The sequence below is a fragment of the Mauremys mutica genome, chromosome 4, assembly GCF_020497125.1.
Source record: "Mauremys mutica isolate MM-2020 ecotype Southern chromosome 4, ASM2049712v1, whole genome shotgun sequence".
Taxonomy (NCBI): Eukaryota; Metazoa; Chordata; order Testudines; family Geoemydidae; genus Mauremys; species Mauremys mutica.
In genome coordinates, this window is record NC_059075.1 from 83,476,878 (window position 1) to 83,496,213 (window position 19,336).

Genomic DNA, 19,336 nt, shown 5'->3' on the forward strand with positions numbered 1-19,336 from the left:
GAGAGATTCCTGGATAAAGCTTTTAGGGAAGAGAGAAGGGGAGGGGAGAGAAACAACACCCTAGGGTGTCCCCTGTGAAATGATGTCATCCAATCAATACTTGGGGGGCGGGGGAGTTGTGACTGTTCTGACTAACTCCTTCTATGAAAGTCTCTATATTGGAATTGGAATTAGCCGTATCGATTGGGCTGATAACAGAGACCTATAAAAAGGCAGGGGGATTGGCTTTGCATTTACTACAACCCCGAAGCATTTAGCTCAAAAAGCACCAAGCCACTGCCTTTCCTTTAGTGGCACTTGCGCCTCTGTATGCGTGTGGGGGGTGTGCGTGGAGCCCTCTTGCAACTGAAATAACCTGGAAAAGATGTGGAGGAGCCTGTGCAAACCTTACACGTCCCTGGCTCTGCTTGGACTCTGCTTTGCAATGGTCGTCAGATCTCTGCCTTTCTCTGATGCAGGGCCACATGTGAACTATGGCTGGGGGGAACCTATTAGATTAAGGCACCTATATACAGCCAGCAAACATGGTCTGTTCAGTTACTTCCTCAGGATCAACAGTGATGGCAAAGTGGATGGCACCAGCATTCAGAGTCCCCACAGTAAGTACAAGGGAAAGCTGCCGTCTTACTTATTAACAGGATTTCGGCTAAAGGAATGGAGCCCCACGCCCTGGATTCCCTTAGTGAGCTTATGAGGCTGAATTCTCCCATAGCACTGGAAATCGGAAAGCGTGCGCTTGGGTACCTGACAGTAAGGGCTCTTTTGTGAAGGAAGCAGGATGAGTTTCACCTCCGATTACCTGTGAAATTTAGCCCTGAGAGGCGGTGGGGTGAGGGGGTGTGTGGCTTGGAGACGGCGATCCTCTCCCCCCCGCCCTCATCTGAACGCTTGTTTTGGTTTTGCTGCATAGGTCTGCTGGAAATCAGGGCTGTGGCAGTTCGCACGGTGGCGATCAAGGGCGTCCACAGTTCCCGGTACCTCTGCATGGAAGAAGACGGGAAGCTGCACGGACTTGTAAGTTACAGGAGAGGGAGACTGAGCTGGAGGGGGCGGCACTGAATCGGCATGGGAAAGTCCATAGCAAATGGGGGAATGGTTGCAGGCGCTCTCAGGGCTTGTTATGATTTTATCTGGAAGCGTCCAGATAAAACAACTTAAGCCGATCACATCTTAGCTCCACCACCAAGCAGTTCATTAAGGGTCTGACTTCCGCGAAGGAGCAATGAAATCGAAATGTATAACGAGGCAGTTTATAGATATCACTGGGCAATAACACAAATAACACTGGACAACATAAATAGATAAATAGGATGCGTTTACTGCAAGCTTTCATTTTAATAGGTCTAAGAGCCTCCTAAACTAAAATGATGTGTAAGATTAAATGCTTGAGTTCTTTTACTATAGAGAGTTGATAAAATGTAGACAGAACTATGAGCTGTTTATTTTTTGTCATTACTCTCTAATTACTTTTTGTCCCTATTAGTGTCTAATGAAACTGTAATGTTTATTAGTAGAAATTTAAGTTTAGTGTCAAATGAGAAAGCAACTTTCCAGAATTTCTAATACAAATAAAAATAAGGACAATCGACCATTTTCATTCTTTATTGCATTTTCCCTCTTACAATTTTCTATCCACTTTTAGTTAAAATAGAACAGAGGACCCAATAATGCCTATTTGATAAGTGGCTATTTATCTGCAATAAAATGAAAACATGTTCATTACATTGGAATGTAAATGATACAGACATATTAGTAATTATCTTCTTACTGTTCAGCTTAGGTATTCTGCAGAAGATTGTTCCTTCGAAGAGGGGATACGCCCAGATGGCTACCATATGTATAGATCAAAGAAATATGGGATTGCTATCTCTTTAAGTCATGCCAAACAGAAACAAGAATTCAAAGGAAAGGACTCTCTCCCACTGTCTCACTTCTTACTTGTGATCAACAGTGCACCTGTAAGGTTATGGGAGCCTGAGGACTATAGCGATTCTCTGACATGGTGTTGTTAACTCATGCCTTTTTGCCTAGGTATTTCAGCATATCAGCTAGATACGTCAGAAATACAGTCCTGCTCTTGTGAGACCTCTGCAATACCTACTCAAAGGCATGAGTTAATGAGAAAGGTCCAAATTCATTGCCATGTAACTCCATTGTAGCTACCTGAGACGCATGGGAGGAAGGTGCATTTTCCCCAGAATGCAAATGTAAGGCTTGAACCTACTTTCCTTAGCAAAACTCCCACTGATTTCAACAGGAGAAGTGGGCCCAATGGCAAAACATCCATGAGCTTTAACAAGAAAAGGATCAGTCTGAATAAAATTTTTACTTGAGTATCTAGGGCAGAATTTGCCTTTCAAGTCTGAATTTCCTTGCTTTTATTGTCTAAAGTCAGACCTTCAATAAACTGAAAAGGTGAGGGAGGTGATCTGGTGTTGGGCTCCAACTACCATGTATGGAAAATGTCAGTTTGAAGTTTTTATTGCATGTCCAAACTGAAATACTCAGTGACTTATAACTATAGATAGGATCCTCCTTCCACGGAAGTCAGTGGGAGATTTCCCATTGATTTCCCTGGTAGCAGAAGCAGGCTCTTTGTAGTTGCACTGTGCATTATTGTAATAATCTTTGAGAAAAAAAATGAACAGCCCTTAATTTACTGTTTATTGAATGACTGTTTATTGAACTATAGCAATACTTCATTATATTAATTCATATTCTGAATAGGTACATGTTTGACAGTTATTAGCATACTGCCATGCAAACTCTTGTATATGTACTGGACCAAATCCTGAATGTCTTACTCTAATGAGAAGTCCCATTAACTTCAGTAATAATACTCACACAAGTAAGGTGAGCAGAATTTGGCCCACAGAGAAAATTTGTCTTCCAAGATGCACTATCCTTTCCCTGTTTCCACTCTGCTCCAGATGCCTTGTGGGTGTATGTGTATATTGAGGGATGGAAGAGGAAGTCATTTACTACTGGCCTATGCCAACAGCAAATTATGGACTTCCACACTGGCTAAAATGTGCTGGCCACTCCTAACCCACCTGTTCCGGAGTGATGCAGGGAAGCAATTGATGCATTATGTCTTCTGACTCCTCTGCACCTAGACCCACCATCCTAGTAGCCTCTGCAGGGCCTAGTGGAAAATTTGTACTCTTCCCCTTACTTATTTTGGTTAGTACCTTACTCTGAAGGTAATTCCATTGAAATGAATGGGAAAATGTACTACTCAGCATGAGCTGGGAGGTGGTGTGCTGGGATGAACCGGGAGGTACAGAAGCAGGATCTACTGTGAGTTACAGGATGATACCTTTACTCAGGCATTGACTAGTACCTTACTCCATGAGTAGTTCAATTAACTTCAGTGAGACTACTTGTGTGAATAATTTGGCCACCTGTGGAAGTAAAGTGTTCACAAGCTGGCCCTGATATACATTCATTCAAAATGTATGATGTCCAGCTTGATTGGGGGGAGGGATAGCTCAGTGGTTTGAGCATGGGCCTGCTAAACCCACGGTTGAGAATTCAATCCTTGAGGGTGTCATTTAGGGATCTGGGGCAAAATCTGTCATGGACAGTACTTGGTCCTGCTGTGAAGACAGGAGACTGGACTCAATGACCTTTCAAGGTCCCTTACAGTTCTATGAGATAGAATATATGGAGATAAATAGTGCAAGTCCTAATCTGTGAGAAAAGCAAAAAGTTTTGCTTTATTCCTTCAACATTAAAAGTACTTTTAAAAGGTAACCATAGCACACACAACAGTTTATTCTACATTGTTGTTGGTATTTGACAAAGCTTGATTTTTTACAACTGAAAAAGAAAGTCAAATGTGCTCTGGGTTATATTTTGACAGGTAGAGAGTTCATTCAGGAACACTGCTTTTTTTTATCATCAAAGACCTAGACATAACCAGCAATTCTCCTTTATTGGCCCAGAGTTCAGTCACCTCGAATGACTGAGACAGAAATAACACCAGAGTTGTAAGGAAAATAGTGATTACTTAAAGGATCTGGAAAAGTCTGAGATAACACAAAATCTCAACATACCATATCTACATTATAAACTATGTCTAAGATGAATTCTACAAATTGCTAGGCAGGTTATAAAATACATTATCCTATATAGAATCTTTATTGGTGTCACAGTAGAACTGTTTGATAAGTTTAATGCCTGATGAGAAAGAGATACTGTACTAATACATTTTTAGACGTTTTAATAAAATGACAAGAAAAAACATGCAGTTTGCCCTTTTTATTGTTGTTTTTATTCATTAATTTTCTTTATTTTAACACAGTTTTTTATAAAAATGCCTTCCTGCAGACCTGATCCTTGCAGCCCTTACACAGGCAAATCTCTCGTGGGATTCTAATTGAGTTTTGTATGCATTAGGACTGCTGGATTGGGCCCTTAGCTATCGTGGTTGTAATTAAAACATCAGCATTCATCAAAATTTATAAAACTGAGGTATCTACCAAAGATTACCAAAGTTTCCCCTAAAATCAAAATAGGGCAGTTTGTAGCAGCTGTGTGGTAATAGATGGAATAAAGATCATTGAGGATAAAGAAAAGACTCCCAGTGACTTCAAAGCGGTGTGGATCAGGCCTATGTTGACTTTTTAATGCCCCCGGAGATTGTTATGTATTCTGTGTATAATACAGAGGGCTTGAATCTCTCTCACATCAAGGAGAGTTGGGTCAAGCACATACAAGATTTATATCATATCTGATAAGTGTCATAGACATATCTGTAATTGTCTTCACTCCTTACTGTTCAGCTCAGGTATGCTGCAGAAGATTGCTCCTTTGAAGAGGAGATACGCCCAGATGGCTACAATGTATATAAATCAAAGAAATATGGAGTCTCTGTGTCTTTAAGTAGTGCCAAACAAAGACAACAATTCAAAGGGAAAGACTTTCTTCCATTGTCTCACTTCTTACCTATGATCAACACCGTGCCTGTAGAGTCAATGGATTTTGTGGAATATGGTGATTATAGTCATACTTTTGAATCAGATCTATTCTCTTCACCTCTTGAAACTGACAGCATGGACCCCTTTGGAATCACCTCTAAAATATCTCCAGTGAAGAGCCCCAGCTTTCAGAAATAACTAATGCTCCTGATTTTAAATATGGTTTTAAAGAAACAATACCAGAACCAGGTTATTATTTAGTTTTTCCAGTAGTAATATGTAGAATATGTAAACATTTAAGGTATGGTGCTAGCATTGTTCTTGCAATATACTAAACTTGTAAAATAGTAGCACCATTCTGAGGCTACATCCTAAGAACCACCTATTCATTTTGTCTCATCACATTTAGAAAAAAATAATCTAAACAACTGCTTAACTGGTTCACCTCTGACAAAAATACAGAACATGTAGAAATTCCTTCCGTCTGGTGATGGCTGGGGTGATAAGATCACTAACATTTTTCACCACTCTTATTATTACTTATGCTCACCTCAGATTCCTGCTGATACGAGCAAAGGCAGCAAAAGCTTTTCATTCACAGGGAGGTTAATGACCTCTTCACTTCATAGCCTTTCAAAGACAAACATTTGTAATAAAACATGATTACAAAACCTAACAAACATTACCCTGTGAACTAGGGTTCAATCTATCTCTTAAAAAACTGCTGCTGATGTTCTGGGACAACTTTCCATTTTAAACATTGCATTGAGAAACAATTCTGCTTGTATAGTATGCATTTTCTTCCCTTTTTTGATTATTGCTAAGGGCTCACACTGGAAAACCAGATCTTTGATTCTTTATGGGCTCACCTATGTTTGCTGATGAATTCTTTGGGAGCTGTATTATCCTTGGTCTGAGGTAGAATTCTCATTAATGTTAGTGGGAATTCTATGTATAGATTGAGGACTGTACAGAATCCATAATTATGTTCATCAGGTAGGGAACAAGCAGTAGAAACAGATTAACTTTCAGGTCATAAAGGTCCTGTTATATATAAATATCCATAGCAATTAAAAGAAAAGACAGAAAATAAATGTTGTTTAGGTCAAATTGCTTCCAAATATGTTTTTATATTTTTCCTTAAAGCATCAGCAATTCTTTCGAAGCCATATAGGCCTGATCCTGCACCCATTGACTTCAATGTTGCAGAACTGGGCAAATACTGCCTTTGATATGTGGTGGAGTGATTCTTGGTAGTATATGGCCGATAATGTATATACGATGCTTTCAGTCCTGTTCTCCTATGTTAGCATTCCAGCAAGAGAATAACAACAAAAGGAATGTGAGACAAGGGGTCCAGGAAAATTACCCATTTCCAAAGTTTCATTTATAATAGGTATTTCTATACAGAAAACTGTACTGGAAATGTTAGTATTTTCTTGACCTAGCACTTCATTACCAATGCAATATTTATAATTAATTTATTGAATACATACATCTGTTTATTTTGTTACTGTTATTTATACTTAAAATTCTATTTATGTACTCATGAAGTTTTTTTAGTTTTAACAAATTTTGTGAAGTTTTGTAATCATGAAATCGTAAGGAAAATATAACTTTTATTTAAATTTTCTGTGATGTTGTCAGTAATTTAGTGTGTAAATTTGTAATTAAAAAATCATCTCCAACATAAAATCTAACTGACTCTGTTTCAATAATTATGCGGCACCTTTTACTCAAAGACTTCAAAGAGCTTTATATACATTATTGGATTAAATTTCACTACACCCTTGTAAGGTAGGTAAGTGTTATTATCCCCATGCTGTAGATGAAGAAACTGAGGCACAGAGAAACAAAGCAACGTGGCCAAACTCATGCAGTGAGTAACAGAGCTAGAAATGGAATCTGTACAGGCAGGATTAGAGTGCTGCTTTCAGGATGTCAAAAATGTCTCTGTTGCAAATTAAATGTAATCTGATGAACACAGTTTACAGAAGCAAGGCAGGCCAGATACGATTCTAAAACGAGGGGAGATTCTGTACTTGTGGAAAAAGTCCAGGAAGGAGACTGTTCACTAAGTGGCTGACCTGGGGTATATTGAGCTCTCTCCATCCCCATAATTCCCATTGACTTCAGTGAGTCAGGCCCCAAGTTCTGGTTCTCTGGCATAACATCTTACTGAAGCTCCAGTTTAAACTCTGTGTTTCCTTTTATGAGGAAAAGAAAGAAAAATGCTCATGAGCATGGATTCAGGGGCATTTTATAAAGCTCTGCTTGCTTTAATTTTGCAGTAGTGTCCTTAAACCCTTTCTAAACTGTTGAAAAGTGTGCAGTAGCTTTCCATAAACAATTTAGGGACTTATATACCTGATAATTTGCCTTTCTTCCAGCAGCCACATACTGGAGCAGTTGCACTGCTGGAAATCCTTATTGTAGACTGGCAAAGCTGGTATAAGCTGTGATTTGAACCACTTGGTTTCAAGCAAGGGTAAACTGCACAGGTGCAAATAGGTATGCACAAAGGAGTTGCACAGATGCAGTTACTTTGGTTTCTGGCCACTGATGGCTGTAGTTTGGCAAAACTCCTAGCATGGACAAAGGGTATTCTAGTCTGTGTGCACGATAGCATCTGTACCCTTAAAACAGACATGAAATGACAGTGAATAAAATGTATGTAGTGATTTTCATCCAAAGACCCCCCCCCAAACCATTCTACAAACTTTACAAATGGATTTATGTATTAACATATAAAGATCACTTCATCCACCTGTGAAATGCAGACACCTCTAGGGAGGAGTGTTCTGCCTTTTATAGAAAAACTACAACACTACCCAACAATAGAGCAAGGTAGAAAATGGGTTATTTTTCTGGAGAAAATTTTTACTTTCCAGCAAGAAATTAAAAACTGAACATTTCAGTTTGGAAAAGCTCCCAGAGTAGCTCATGGGAACTGAAGTTCAGGTTCCTTAGGTCCCCACTCTCCTCTATTAACTAAGTTTCTGGGGTGGACTACAACTCCATGGTGCCCCATGGTCTCCTCACTTGCTGAGCCATGGTTGTTGATCCTGTGAGTCTCCTGGCCATAGTGCATCATGAGAGATATTATCCAGTTTTTCATGTTTAATTTAGCACAAAACTTTTTGAGGTTTGACTGTTCAGTTTCTCAACAAAAAAATCAACATTTTCTGTGAAAAGCAGATATTTCACAAAAAAATTGTTTAGTCAAAAACCGAATTTTTCATTTAAAAAAATGTCGATGAAAAAGTTTTGACCAGCCCTACAAAACAGTTTAGGAGAAGTGTTACAGCTACTAGAAAGCTGACCTTAATTGTCAGGAAATATAGTGACTCTTCAGAGAGGGGTTCAAAAAATGGATCCAAGAGCACATTTAATGTGAGGAAAGATCTCATGGGCTACCCTGTGAATAAAAGGCAGTCTGATTAGAATCGTAACTTGGAGAATAAATGTGTGGCTGATGGGATCAGATAGGTCAACTTTTGGCTGCCAACAATGAGGATATAAACAACACTTGAGATCTGACTGAACATAAGAACATAAGAACGGCAGACCAAAGGTCCATCTAGCCCAGTATCTGTCTACCGACAGTGGCCAATGCCAGGTGCCCCAGAGGGAGTGAACCTAACAGGCAATGATCAAGTGATCTCTCTCCTGCCATCCATCTCCATCCTCTGACGAACAGAGGGTAGGAACACCATTCTTTACCCATCCTAGCTAATAGCCATTTATGGACTTCACCACCATGAATTTATCCAGTTCTCTTTTAAACACTGTTATAGTCCTAGGCTTCACAACCTCCTCAGGTAAGGAGTTCCACAGGTTGACTGTGCGCTGCGTGAAGAAGAACTTCCTTTATTTGTTTTAAACCTGCTGCCTATTAATTTCATTTGGTGACCCCTAGTTCTTGTATTATGGGAATAAGTAAATAACCTTTCCTTATCCACTTTCTCAACATTATATACCTCTATCATGTCCCCCCTTAGTCTTCTCTTTTCCAAGCTGAAGAGTCCTAGCCTCTTTAATCTTTCCTCGTATGGGACCCTCTCCAAACCCCTAATCATTTTAGTTGCCCTTTTCTGAACCTTTTCTAGTGCTAGAATATCTTTTTTGAGGTGAGGAGACCACATCTGTACACAGTATTCGAGATGTGGGCGTACCATGGATTTATATAAGGGCAATAATATATTCTCAGTCTTATTCTCTATCCCCTTTTTTTGTATACCTTTTCTAATTAAACTACACATGGAATTTCAGGTAGACAGAACGTAATTACTCAGATAGTATTTGGCTAGAGCACAGGGGTTAACATCCTTACATTTGTGAAAAGGATTCTGAGATCTCACTGAGTCCATGTGCGGACAGTTTTGGTTTTATATCTCACACCAGCAGTACAGCATGGTAAGTCAGAGAGAAGAATGCCAGAAACTGAATCACCAACACCATTTTCTGTAGCACTTAATTTTTCCTTGGAGGTTTCCCATCCAAGCATTGACTAGGCCTGACTGCTTCCTTATGAGATTTGACAATAAAACAGCCTCAAATGGAATGATGATAGGAAAATGTTTTTTCTTACTACTAGACACCTGACTAGGTTAGGAACTTGGTATGCAAAACATTTAAACAGTTATTGTCTTGCGTTGATGGTGGGAATATACACAACACAACCATCATGAACTGCACTGTATAAGCCAAAGGCTGACTATAGTTTGCCAAATATGGTAAATTGTTTGCACTCTCCTTAGATTTATAATTACATTTTACAGCCCTAAAATATTTTAAAGGATTGGTGTCTGATGTTTGAGTGTGAATCCCAGTTAGAAGCTACAGTTGTTCAAACTATGAGTAAACTGTTGAAAGGGAGAGACAGTGGACATTTCTATCTGATGTCTTTGCAAAGCATGAAGGATGAACAATGCCTTTCAAGCGAATACCATAATATTAGAGTGATGGATGTTTGAGAAAACAGTACCAAGACCAAATATTTGCAAAGTCCTTTGAGATACTGTATACTTTGCCACAAGTGTTCTGTGCCTCTAGGGAGAAGGCATGGTGGGAAGGTCTAAATCCATTTTTTCATAAAAATTGCTTTCACTTTGGGCAAATTCAGGCCTGATGAAAACAAATGCACCTCCCTTTGAAGCCAGTGAGAGTCCAAAGTCAACAGGAGATGCACTTGTTTGCATTAGGGATAAATTTAATCCATTGTGTAGTTTTTTTCATAAATCCCATCAGACTGGGACCTCTTCTTTAAGCTAAGGAATAGAGTGATATAGTCAAAAATATTGCTAATATTTTGTAGTCTTGAACTGTGGAGAAACTATTCAGTAATTTTGATGTATAGGATCAATCTAACAACCCTGGAGATCAGAGGAAATTTTGTCATTTACTTCCAGGGGAGAAGAACCAAGCCAAAAGACTAGATTTATTTGAATTAGTTACATAGATTGAGATTTGTAAAGGTGCTTAAAGTTTCTGGACATCAAATTCCCATTTGGGAACTGAGCACCCAAATTCCTTAAGCAGCTTTGAAAATCTCAGCTATTTATTTATTTAGGACAACCATAAATAAAGCTGAGTCACTTGGTATCTTTCAGAGAGTTACTCAGAAATGTTTTGTTATACACCCACCCCCCAAAAAAACCCAGCCAAAAAACATTCCAGCATTACATGCAGAAGAATCTTGTAAAATTAAAATACTGTAGAACTATAATTTTTGATTGGAGATTCTGAGAATTACCACAATATTTCCAGTCAGAAAATATTTGTAAGTCTTATAAAATTTCATAAGACATTAAGATGTTGCTGATTTACCTATGACAAGACTATTGATGGACATTTATGCAAACTCTTTTATTCCATTATATTGATTTTTGACTATCAGGTGACTGCGCTGATAGTCTTTAAACCGTGCAAATGTATCAAATTTCTTTTATTCACATAAATCTAAGAAGTATCTTAGATTTCTATGGATCTACATAGATACTTTTGAATGTGCTATTAGCTTCTTTACGATTAGTCAAGATTTTCCAACAATGCAGTAATATCCCCAATATTTGTGATAAGAGTAGGCTGATTTCCTACATGTTTAACTGGGTTAGGCTTCCTTCATCAACTGTTGACATACAGTCCTGGATTTAAAATTTAAAAATCCTAACTCCAAGGTCTTAATTTTTTTTCTAGAAAAGTCTGACCACTTTCAGGGCATGTTATGAGACCTTCTTCTTTTACAGAGTAGTAAAATTAATGGGGAATTGGGAAGAGAATAAAAAAAGATATCTTTATCCCAATCAGAGGAAAAGAGAAAAAGACTCATCAAGTCCAGATCTTGCCCTAAAGACCAAGCACCTAGCTAGCACAGTGATGAGCACTATCAAAAACCCTAAGATACACATACAGATAGATACATAGTTTTCTGGACCATCTCCTTGTTTTCCAACATGGCTGTACAAATAATCTCCCTTTATTATGAAAAATAATATAATATTATTGGGAGATATGCCTTGATTAAGAAAAGATATTAAAAAAAGATGTATTAAATCACCTTCTGAAATCTTCAGAATGAATTCCGTGAAGAAATAGACACTTTAAGAGTGGCACTGTGGGCAGGGGAAGCACATCTCTTTTTAAACCAATACAGCCCAGATCAGTAGTGTCCCAAAACTATTACCAGCTTATGGATGTTCGGTGGACTGCGAGAAATGAATGTAATTGACTCCAGTGGACATGCATTGACACCATGAAAATCACCATCTCAATTTGTACCCTTGTTGAAAGACTCGGAAAGATGCCAATGATTGAATTGCTATGGAGCCTGAACTACCCTCTTGCCTCCATTGGTGATCTCTCGAAGTCAACACTGGCAGAGGATTGGTGGGGAACCTTGTGCTGACAAATGACAATGGTGTGCCAGTCCTGAGTACTACATTTACTGACAAACAAAAAAGTACTTGATAGGTTCCATACGAAAATGTGAATTATTTATTGCCATTTTGTCTGGGCACAGTTGCCTTATTTATTTAATTGTTTGTAGCAAAGAAAACTCGTGTAGTGCTTCTCTATTGTGATATGTCTAAGTAGTTCTGACATCTTTCAGTTATTGACCCACAATTATACAGGTTAGAACTTCATTAGCCAATCAGATCGCTCCCTCTTTCCTGCTCATTTAATAATTGTAGATGGTGCTGGTAGCATTAAGCATACCAAACACTTTCTATTATGTGACTCTGTTTTCAACCTCTTATAACTTTGACAAACTTTAACTGTTGAGACTGAAATTTTTCAGAACAGGTATCTGCCTCAGTCTGGATTTTTTTGGAAAGGTTCAGCTAAAACAGTTCAACCTTTTTATTGAAAGCAATTAAGCTGCTCACAGTTAATCAAGGTGAGCATATGTACATATCTTTTCTGGAGCAGGGCCTGAGACTGTCATTTCTTGAATCTGATTCTGACCTCATTCATGCCAGTGTAAATTCGAAGTACCCACATTAGGTGGTACACTGCACACTTCTTATGGCACTGTGTAGCGTACATACACAGCTAGCCCCCCTAGTGCAGGTATAAATAGCAGTGTAGATGGTGAGGCACTGCTTAGGTGAGTAGAGCAAAGACATGCCTGAAGCCTGTAGGTATGTATCCAGGCATATATCCTACATGCTTCTTTACATGCCTGAGCAGTGCATCCCTGGGCTATACCGCTGTTTTTAGCAATAGAGTGTCTTACTGCCTCTCCCATTCCTGAAGCCTTTCCCTGATGTAGTGAAAGACTCTGGCAGTGGGAAGGCAGCAGGGAAATGTTCTTCCAGGTCCCTGCTTCTGGAGCTTTTTCCTGCACTTCCCCCTGCCAGGGGCTTTTCTCACTCCAGTGAAAGACTTTGGCAACGGAGAAAGGCTCTGGCTGGCAGGAAAGGTCCAGCAACAGGGAGCCGCTGAAGCTTTTCCACGCTCTCCCCCACCAGAGCCTTTCACTGATGTGTAGCTACACACCTTAGTGTGGATGTAGCTTGTTTTCACTGCAGTGTGTAACTACCCAGCCTACATGCCGCTAATACTGGTGTTCAGTGTAGACATAGCCACTGATGTCAACTGAGTTACTCAGGATTTCCACCAGTGTAAAGGAGATCAGAATCTGGTCCATTATACCAGCCTGATATACTATCGATTTAAAACAAAGTTTAATGTATTGTTTTATGTTTTGTAATATTTCCTATGAAATAAACTCAGGAGAACTGGTGAACTACTGTAATTAATGACATCATTCAAATTTCAGGTTGAGCTACATTACATAATAAAGAAGTTTACCCAGTTTTAGTATATATAAGACAATATCCTTGTGAGAGTTTAAGAACATAGCTAACTGCATCATTGATTATGCTGTTGCCTACTACTAAACATTCAGCCATGTCAGAAAAAATAAAAAGCCTTTGCCTTAGGGTATTTCTCACTCTAGTATTGGGGCAGGGACCATCTTTTGTTCTTTGTATGTGCAGTGCCTAGCACAATGGTGTTCTAGTCCATTATATCTCCTAGGCATAGGCACCAACTTCCCATGGGTGCTCCGGAGATGGGGGCTTAGGGAAAGGGGTGGAGTGGGGCTGGGGGCTGGGGTGGAGCGGGGGTGGGAAGTGGCAGGGTCGAGGTGGGGACTTGGGGGAAGGGGAGGAGTGTGGGCTGGGCCTGGGGCAGAGCTGGGGTCAAGCCCCCTCCAGGAACACAGGAAGTCAGCACCTATGCTCCTAGGCGCTATAGTAATACAAATAATAAAAATAATAGTGTATCCTGTGCATGGTGCATCAATAGGAAGTCAATTTCCTTCATTACCCCTAACCCTTGTGAAATCTGGTGTTATGCTTTTCTCTATACAAAGAGTAACCCTAGGCTTTCAGTTTAAATGACTTTATTTTAGATTTAAGGTAAACTACACAACAAAAAAAGGACAAAAATAATGACTATATGAGAGACAGTGCAGTGTGTCTCAGATGATGCCAAAAAACAGTGCTGCCTTAGGACAATTAATGTTGCAGGCTCAAGAAAACTAAATCATAATCCATAATGACATAGCTACAAACACCCACCCCACCTCATTCAAAACATAGGCCAGAACCTTAGCTGAGGAAGTGGACCAATGCCTTAGGGAAAGCCTGTTACTTATTTTGATCTTAAGGGAGGTGAGCAGATAACATTTGGGAAACTGTCTCTGGCATACGTGAGACCTATATCAGAAAGCTTCATGACAGCTACAAAAAGCAGTAGTTCATAATTCAGTTGTAAATGATTAAATTAATTGCTTTTATCTAAGTGTGCTGAAGTCTGTTTAATTTATAATCGATACAGGGACAATCAACTATGACTCAGATAGTCACATAGAAATATAGATATCATCACATTGGAACAGACTCATCCATCTAGTCAAGCGTCATGTGGTTTATGCTGGATACTTCAAAGGAAGGTGCTATGTTGCATCATGGACCTTGACAATCATGCAATACTATAGCATGGGAAAAATATCTTCCAGAGTTTATGAAATATTGTACCAAAGGGAAAATTTATTTCTGATCTTATGCAATACTGGAGCAAAGGAGACATTTCTTCTGGACGTTGTGCAATACTAAGGAAGGTTTGCCTTCCTTTGATATGTGCAGCATAGGCCAAATGAAATGAGACTAGATGGCCCAGTGTGCTCCAGAGCAGAGATCCTAAATTCCTACATGTTTATGAGTGCTATTTTTTCTTTACCCTAGTTTATTCCTTTGAGCATGAAGATTGACAGACCTTCCAATTTTAATCCTGAGTAGAGTAACAAAACTTCTTTTCTATTCTTTAAATATCTAACACTGCTGTGAATCAAAACCATTGAGGAGGCTCAATTGTTGCCTCTGACAGTGAGTTGTACAATTTTTGTTGTGTAAAAATTCATTACCTTTTATCCATATTAAATGTATTAACTTAATTTCCTTGAGTGGCCTCTTGTCATATGGGAAAAAGTAAACAGCAGCACCTGACTGAGCTCCTTTACTCATAATTGTGTACACCTGTATAATGTCACTGCTATGATTCTCTTTTAATGACCAGGAGCCAGACTGGCTGATTTATACAAAGGCCTGTACTGGAGGAGGAGCTGGGGTGCTTCACCCCTTGCAGATCTGAGAGAGAGATTGTGGTCCAGAGGTTGTACATCCTTTCTTTTGAGTGGTGCAATGTACTTTCCAGGGGTCCTGTTCAGCTGACTGGTGGGGTGGTGCCATTGTCCCACCTCTTCCCTGCCCATTTTGGAACACTATGAACGCTTGGGGACATACAGAGGGAGCAGATTCTGAGCTTCAGAGTGAAGGGACAGCAATTGTCCCTAGTCTTTGAACAGGGGAGCGTGGTAAGATGAGGCTTATTTTGACTTCTCCCCTTTCCTGACCTCAAACATTTGCTTAGGGGCTGAGGATTATTTAGCCCTAAAGAAACCTAATCTTTTAAATTTCAGAATGTACAAGACTCTTCTGAATGCTTCCATGTCTTTAATCATGTCTGATTCTACCTCAAAGAGATTCTTCTGTTCCTTTTCAATACAACTACAAGATCTCACCAGAGCCAACAGATCAGCTCTCATTTTTTTTCAGTAGCTTTATATTAAATATGTTTTAGATAAAGATTAATTTTCAATGTTCTTGCTCAATATTTATTATTATCACCTAGCTTGAGATGGGAGCTGCTAGATTTTTGGTTAGTGTTTTTGTATTTATTTTTTTTTGCTTGATCATCAAAAGGAGCATCACAAAAGTCTGGGTTGGAAGAGACCTGATAGGCTATCAAGTTCAACTATTATCAAATTCTGTTTACATCAGTTATGAGCATGGAATTATTTTCACAGTGTAGGGCAACCAACAAATAGAATTCTACTGCCATAGTAGCTCTGCTGAAGGGGTGATATTAACACCACTCTCTGCATCCTAGCTAGCTAAGGGACAGGGAAAATGGAGCCTAAGGCCTGGTCTACACTAAGGGGGGGGGGGTCGAACTAAGGTACGCGACTTCAGCTACGCAAATAGCGTAGCTGAAGTCGAAGTACCTTAGTTCGGGCTACTCACCCGTCCAGACGCCACGGGAACGAAGTCCGCGACTCCAAGGTCGACTCCGCCACCGCCGTTCGCGGTGGTGGAGTTCCGGAGTCGACTGGAGCGCGTGGGGAGTTCGAACTATCGCGTCTTGATTAGACGCGATAGTTCGAACTCCGAGAAGTCGAACTCACCGCGTCGACCCGCGCGGTAAGTATAGACCTACCCTTAGTAATGGAAACTTTAAAATAATACCACATGGAGCCTGTAGGAAGAAATCTTGTGTTTGCAAAATATAAGGGAACGGGTTGCAGAACAGAAATAGGTGAAATCAGAGAGATATGAAGTGGAAGACAGTAATTCCATGGAAAATAGTGAAGATGGAAATGTTATTTTGGACTCCAATATGGGCAGCCTGCCAATGAAGATTTCTGATAATGGATGTGAGGTTCTACCAACTTCATGCAAGGAGATGGATTGCAGCTTCCATATTTCTGGCAAACCGAACTTGAGAGAGTCATAAAGGAGGAGTTACAGTAGTCAAGCTGAAAGGAGATAAAAGCAGTAGTCTGTGAGTTTGTTATAAAGAATATTACATTCCTGATACATCTTGGTCTAGCTTTATACATTAAAAATAATTTTAATAGAATTTTTAGTGTCTAAAATGAGATATAGCATAAGCCTATATATGGTCATTAAAAGAACACTAGTGGCATGATTCAACACAGCATTACATCCAGGGCCGCCCAGAGGGGGGAGGCAAAGGGGGCAATTTGCCCCAGGCCCCGGGCTCCGCAGGGGCCCCCAAGAGAAGAGCGGAGGCTCCCGCCTCCGCCCCTCTCCTGGAGCCTCAGCGCATCAAGCGCCGAGTCTCCGGCCGAGCCCCTGAGCCCCGCCCCGATCCGAGCCGCGTGGTGAGGGGGCGGGGCTGGGAGCTCCAACGGGGCCTGAGCCCCGCCCCGCTCAGAGCGGCGTGGGGAGGGGGCGGGGCAGCTGCCTCCGCTCGGCGTGGAGCTCCCAGCCCCGCCCCCTCACCACGCGGCTCTGAGCGGGACAGAGCTCAGGCCCCGCCGGAGACGCGCTCGGGTAAGAGGCTGAGGGGGGCGGGACCCGCCACCGCCGCCGCCGCGCAGCCCGGGGTCTTCGGCGGCGGGGGGCCCCTTCTGTTCCGGGACCCGCCGCCAAAGTCCCCCGAAGGCCCGCGGCGGGGACCCCCCCCCCGCCACCGAATTACCGCCGAAGACCGGGCTGCGCTTCAGCGGCGGGTCCCGCTTCGGCGGTAATTCGGCGGCGGGGGGCTCCCGCCGCGGGTCTTCGGGGCACTTTGGCGGCGGGTCCCGGAACGGAAGGGCCCCCCGCCGCCGAAGACCCCGGCCCCCGGAATCCTCTGGGCGGCCCTGATTACATCAGTGTAAAAAGCCAAAAATGCAAGATCAATGGTGAAATTGTCCAGTTAACTCACAGATATAATTATGCAAAACTGAGCTATGTTTTTCTGTGGGGAGGGCTGTTACAGTGTGACCAACCCCATTAAGGGGAGATGGGGCAGCCAGCCCACCTGTAGCAAAACTAATTAGCTGCCTCCCAGATTGAGGGGGCAAGATTAAGGCGAATCAGATGATAGTTTAATGAACATTTGGGCCTTGCATGAGGGCTGAGAGAACTCAGTCTGAGAGTAGTGGGTAGGTTTTGATGGAAGACCCTGAGAATGGTATGCCAAGGGAACCAGCTTGTGCTCTATCCCAAAGTGACTCTCAAAGTAGCTCAGGAAGGGGCTGGGAACAGGGCCCAGAGGATAGGTTGAAGACAAGCCCCCAAAGGGCAGAAGAACTTTGTTTACTGGGACTTTTTACTTGGTCTTTTGCTACCCTGGAAAGGGTTAAGTCATTTCCGCCACAGAGTAGTGTGTGGAGAGCTAAGGAGTTCCACCCTGGGGAAGAAAACGGAGACAGGGAGTGGTGGCAATGTGATGCCTGACTAGCAGAGAGTGCTAATGGGCAGCCAGGAGACCCTAATCAGGTCCAATACTGCAAATTGATCTACATGGGAAGATCCTTACACCAAGGTGGTGTCATATTCAAGCTGGCTTCATGTAGGCATGAAGATCTGCCCATGTGAATCTGACTGCAGAGATGAAGACTTGGTTTGTAGGGGTTCAGATAAATCTTTTATTCAGTGTTGGTTTCTGTGAGTCTTGTACATATTCAACTGGCAACTATAAATAAACACACGTTCACTCAGAAATACTCAACTTCACTTTAGAACACAAAATTTAGATGACCTCTCATGTAACCATATATCTGTAACTCATCTCTTTCCTAGCTGAAAAACAAGAAAACAATGTTCATGACCATTTTTTGTCTGATTTTTTTCATGGTGATGGCAATTTTTCAACCAGTTCAAAATAGTAACCAAACTATTGCCTGATATTGCAAGATATCAGAGTTTTGGTTAAAAATACAAAATACCAAATGCTAATCTAAACCCATCTGGACTCAATTTCAGATTTGTAATGACTGGTTTGGGGCTTCATTACAAAAATTTCCCACAGCTGGAAATCTGAATATTTTTGGTTGATTTTTAATTTCTGGATGCAGTTTATACAAAACAAAAAGTAGATAAAATATAAATAAAACACCCTAGGCTTAACTACCAATGTCACAATGGATATATGGCCCCTTTTTATAATCTGAACATGATTGTTGTGTTTATTGCTTTTGTTTTTTTAATCTTGTTTCTTCATTAATTTGTGCTACTGCTTTATATTTTAATTTATATAAATGGAAAGCACCCGTGCACCCTCTAGTGGTTAACCACAAAACTGATAGCGAATAGAAAAGAAATGTGAAGATAGATACCGGTGTTTATTGTGCCACCTAGTGTCCACTGATTACTTTAACAGGTGAACTTCAATTGCCATTAATTCACTTTCCCCCCATCTTGTATCTCTTGTCAGCTAAGCTACCTTTTCCTGCCTTTGCAGCAATTGGAGTTCCATTTGTCAAAGTAGATGTGGTTGTCTTGTTACTCAATTTCTTAAAATTAAAAAATTAACTAACAATAGTCAAATGCAAATACTGCAGTGACAACAGCCAAATTCAAACAAACTCACTTCCAATATACAGGAGAGATAAAATATTGCCTGCCTAAGCAAAAGATACAAGCCATTAACACAATAGACAAGACGATTATGTGCCAACTCCGTTCATTATAATATTAGTGATTATGTGTTCTGACTCCCAAGGATTGCATTTGCTATTAGTTTAAATTTTAAACTAATGGCAAATGCAATTAAATGCAATCAAGACTGAGGTACAGTACGGATGGGGATTGTCAGCACCCTGATTAGCTGGC

General features: G+C 40.7%; 1 protein-coding gene across 1 annotated transcript; it reads left to right on the plus strand.

Moving 5' to 3' along the window:
• The first annotated feature begins 364 nt into the window (after positions 1-364).
• Positions 365-6,360, plus strand: FGF19 (fibroblast growth factor 19). The gene is made up of 3 exons (XM_045016589.1): positions 365-599; positions 911-1,014; positions 4,788-6,360. Exons 1-3 carry the CDS (start codon positions 365-367, stop codon positions 5,118-5,120), a joined length of 672 nt encoding a protein of 223 aa, XP_044872524.1. The 3' UTR covers positions 5,121-6,360.
• Positions 6,361-19,336: the final 12,976 nt, after the last annotated feature.

What these genes read in the sequence shown, in the direction of transcription:
- FGF19 (XM_045016589.1), top strand. Translation starts at nt 365, where the DNA reads ATGTGGAGGAGCCTGTGCAAACCTTACACGTCCCTGGCTCTGCTTGGA. An exon ending in CAGCATTCAGAGTCCCCACA is followed by an intron (nt 600 to 910) that starts GTAAGTACAAGG and finishes TTTGCTGCATAG; the next exon opens with GTCTGCTGGAAATCAGGGCT. An exon ending in ACGGGAAGCTGCACGGACTT is followed by an intron (nt 1,015 to 4,787) that starts GTAAGTTACAGG and finishes CTTACTGTTCAG; the next exon opens with CTCAGGTATGCTGCAGAAGA.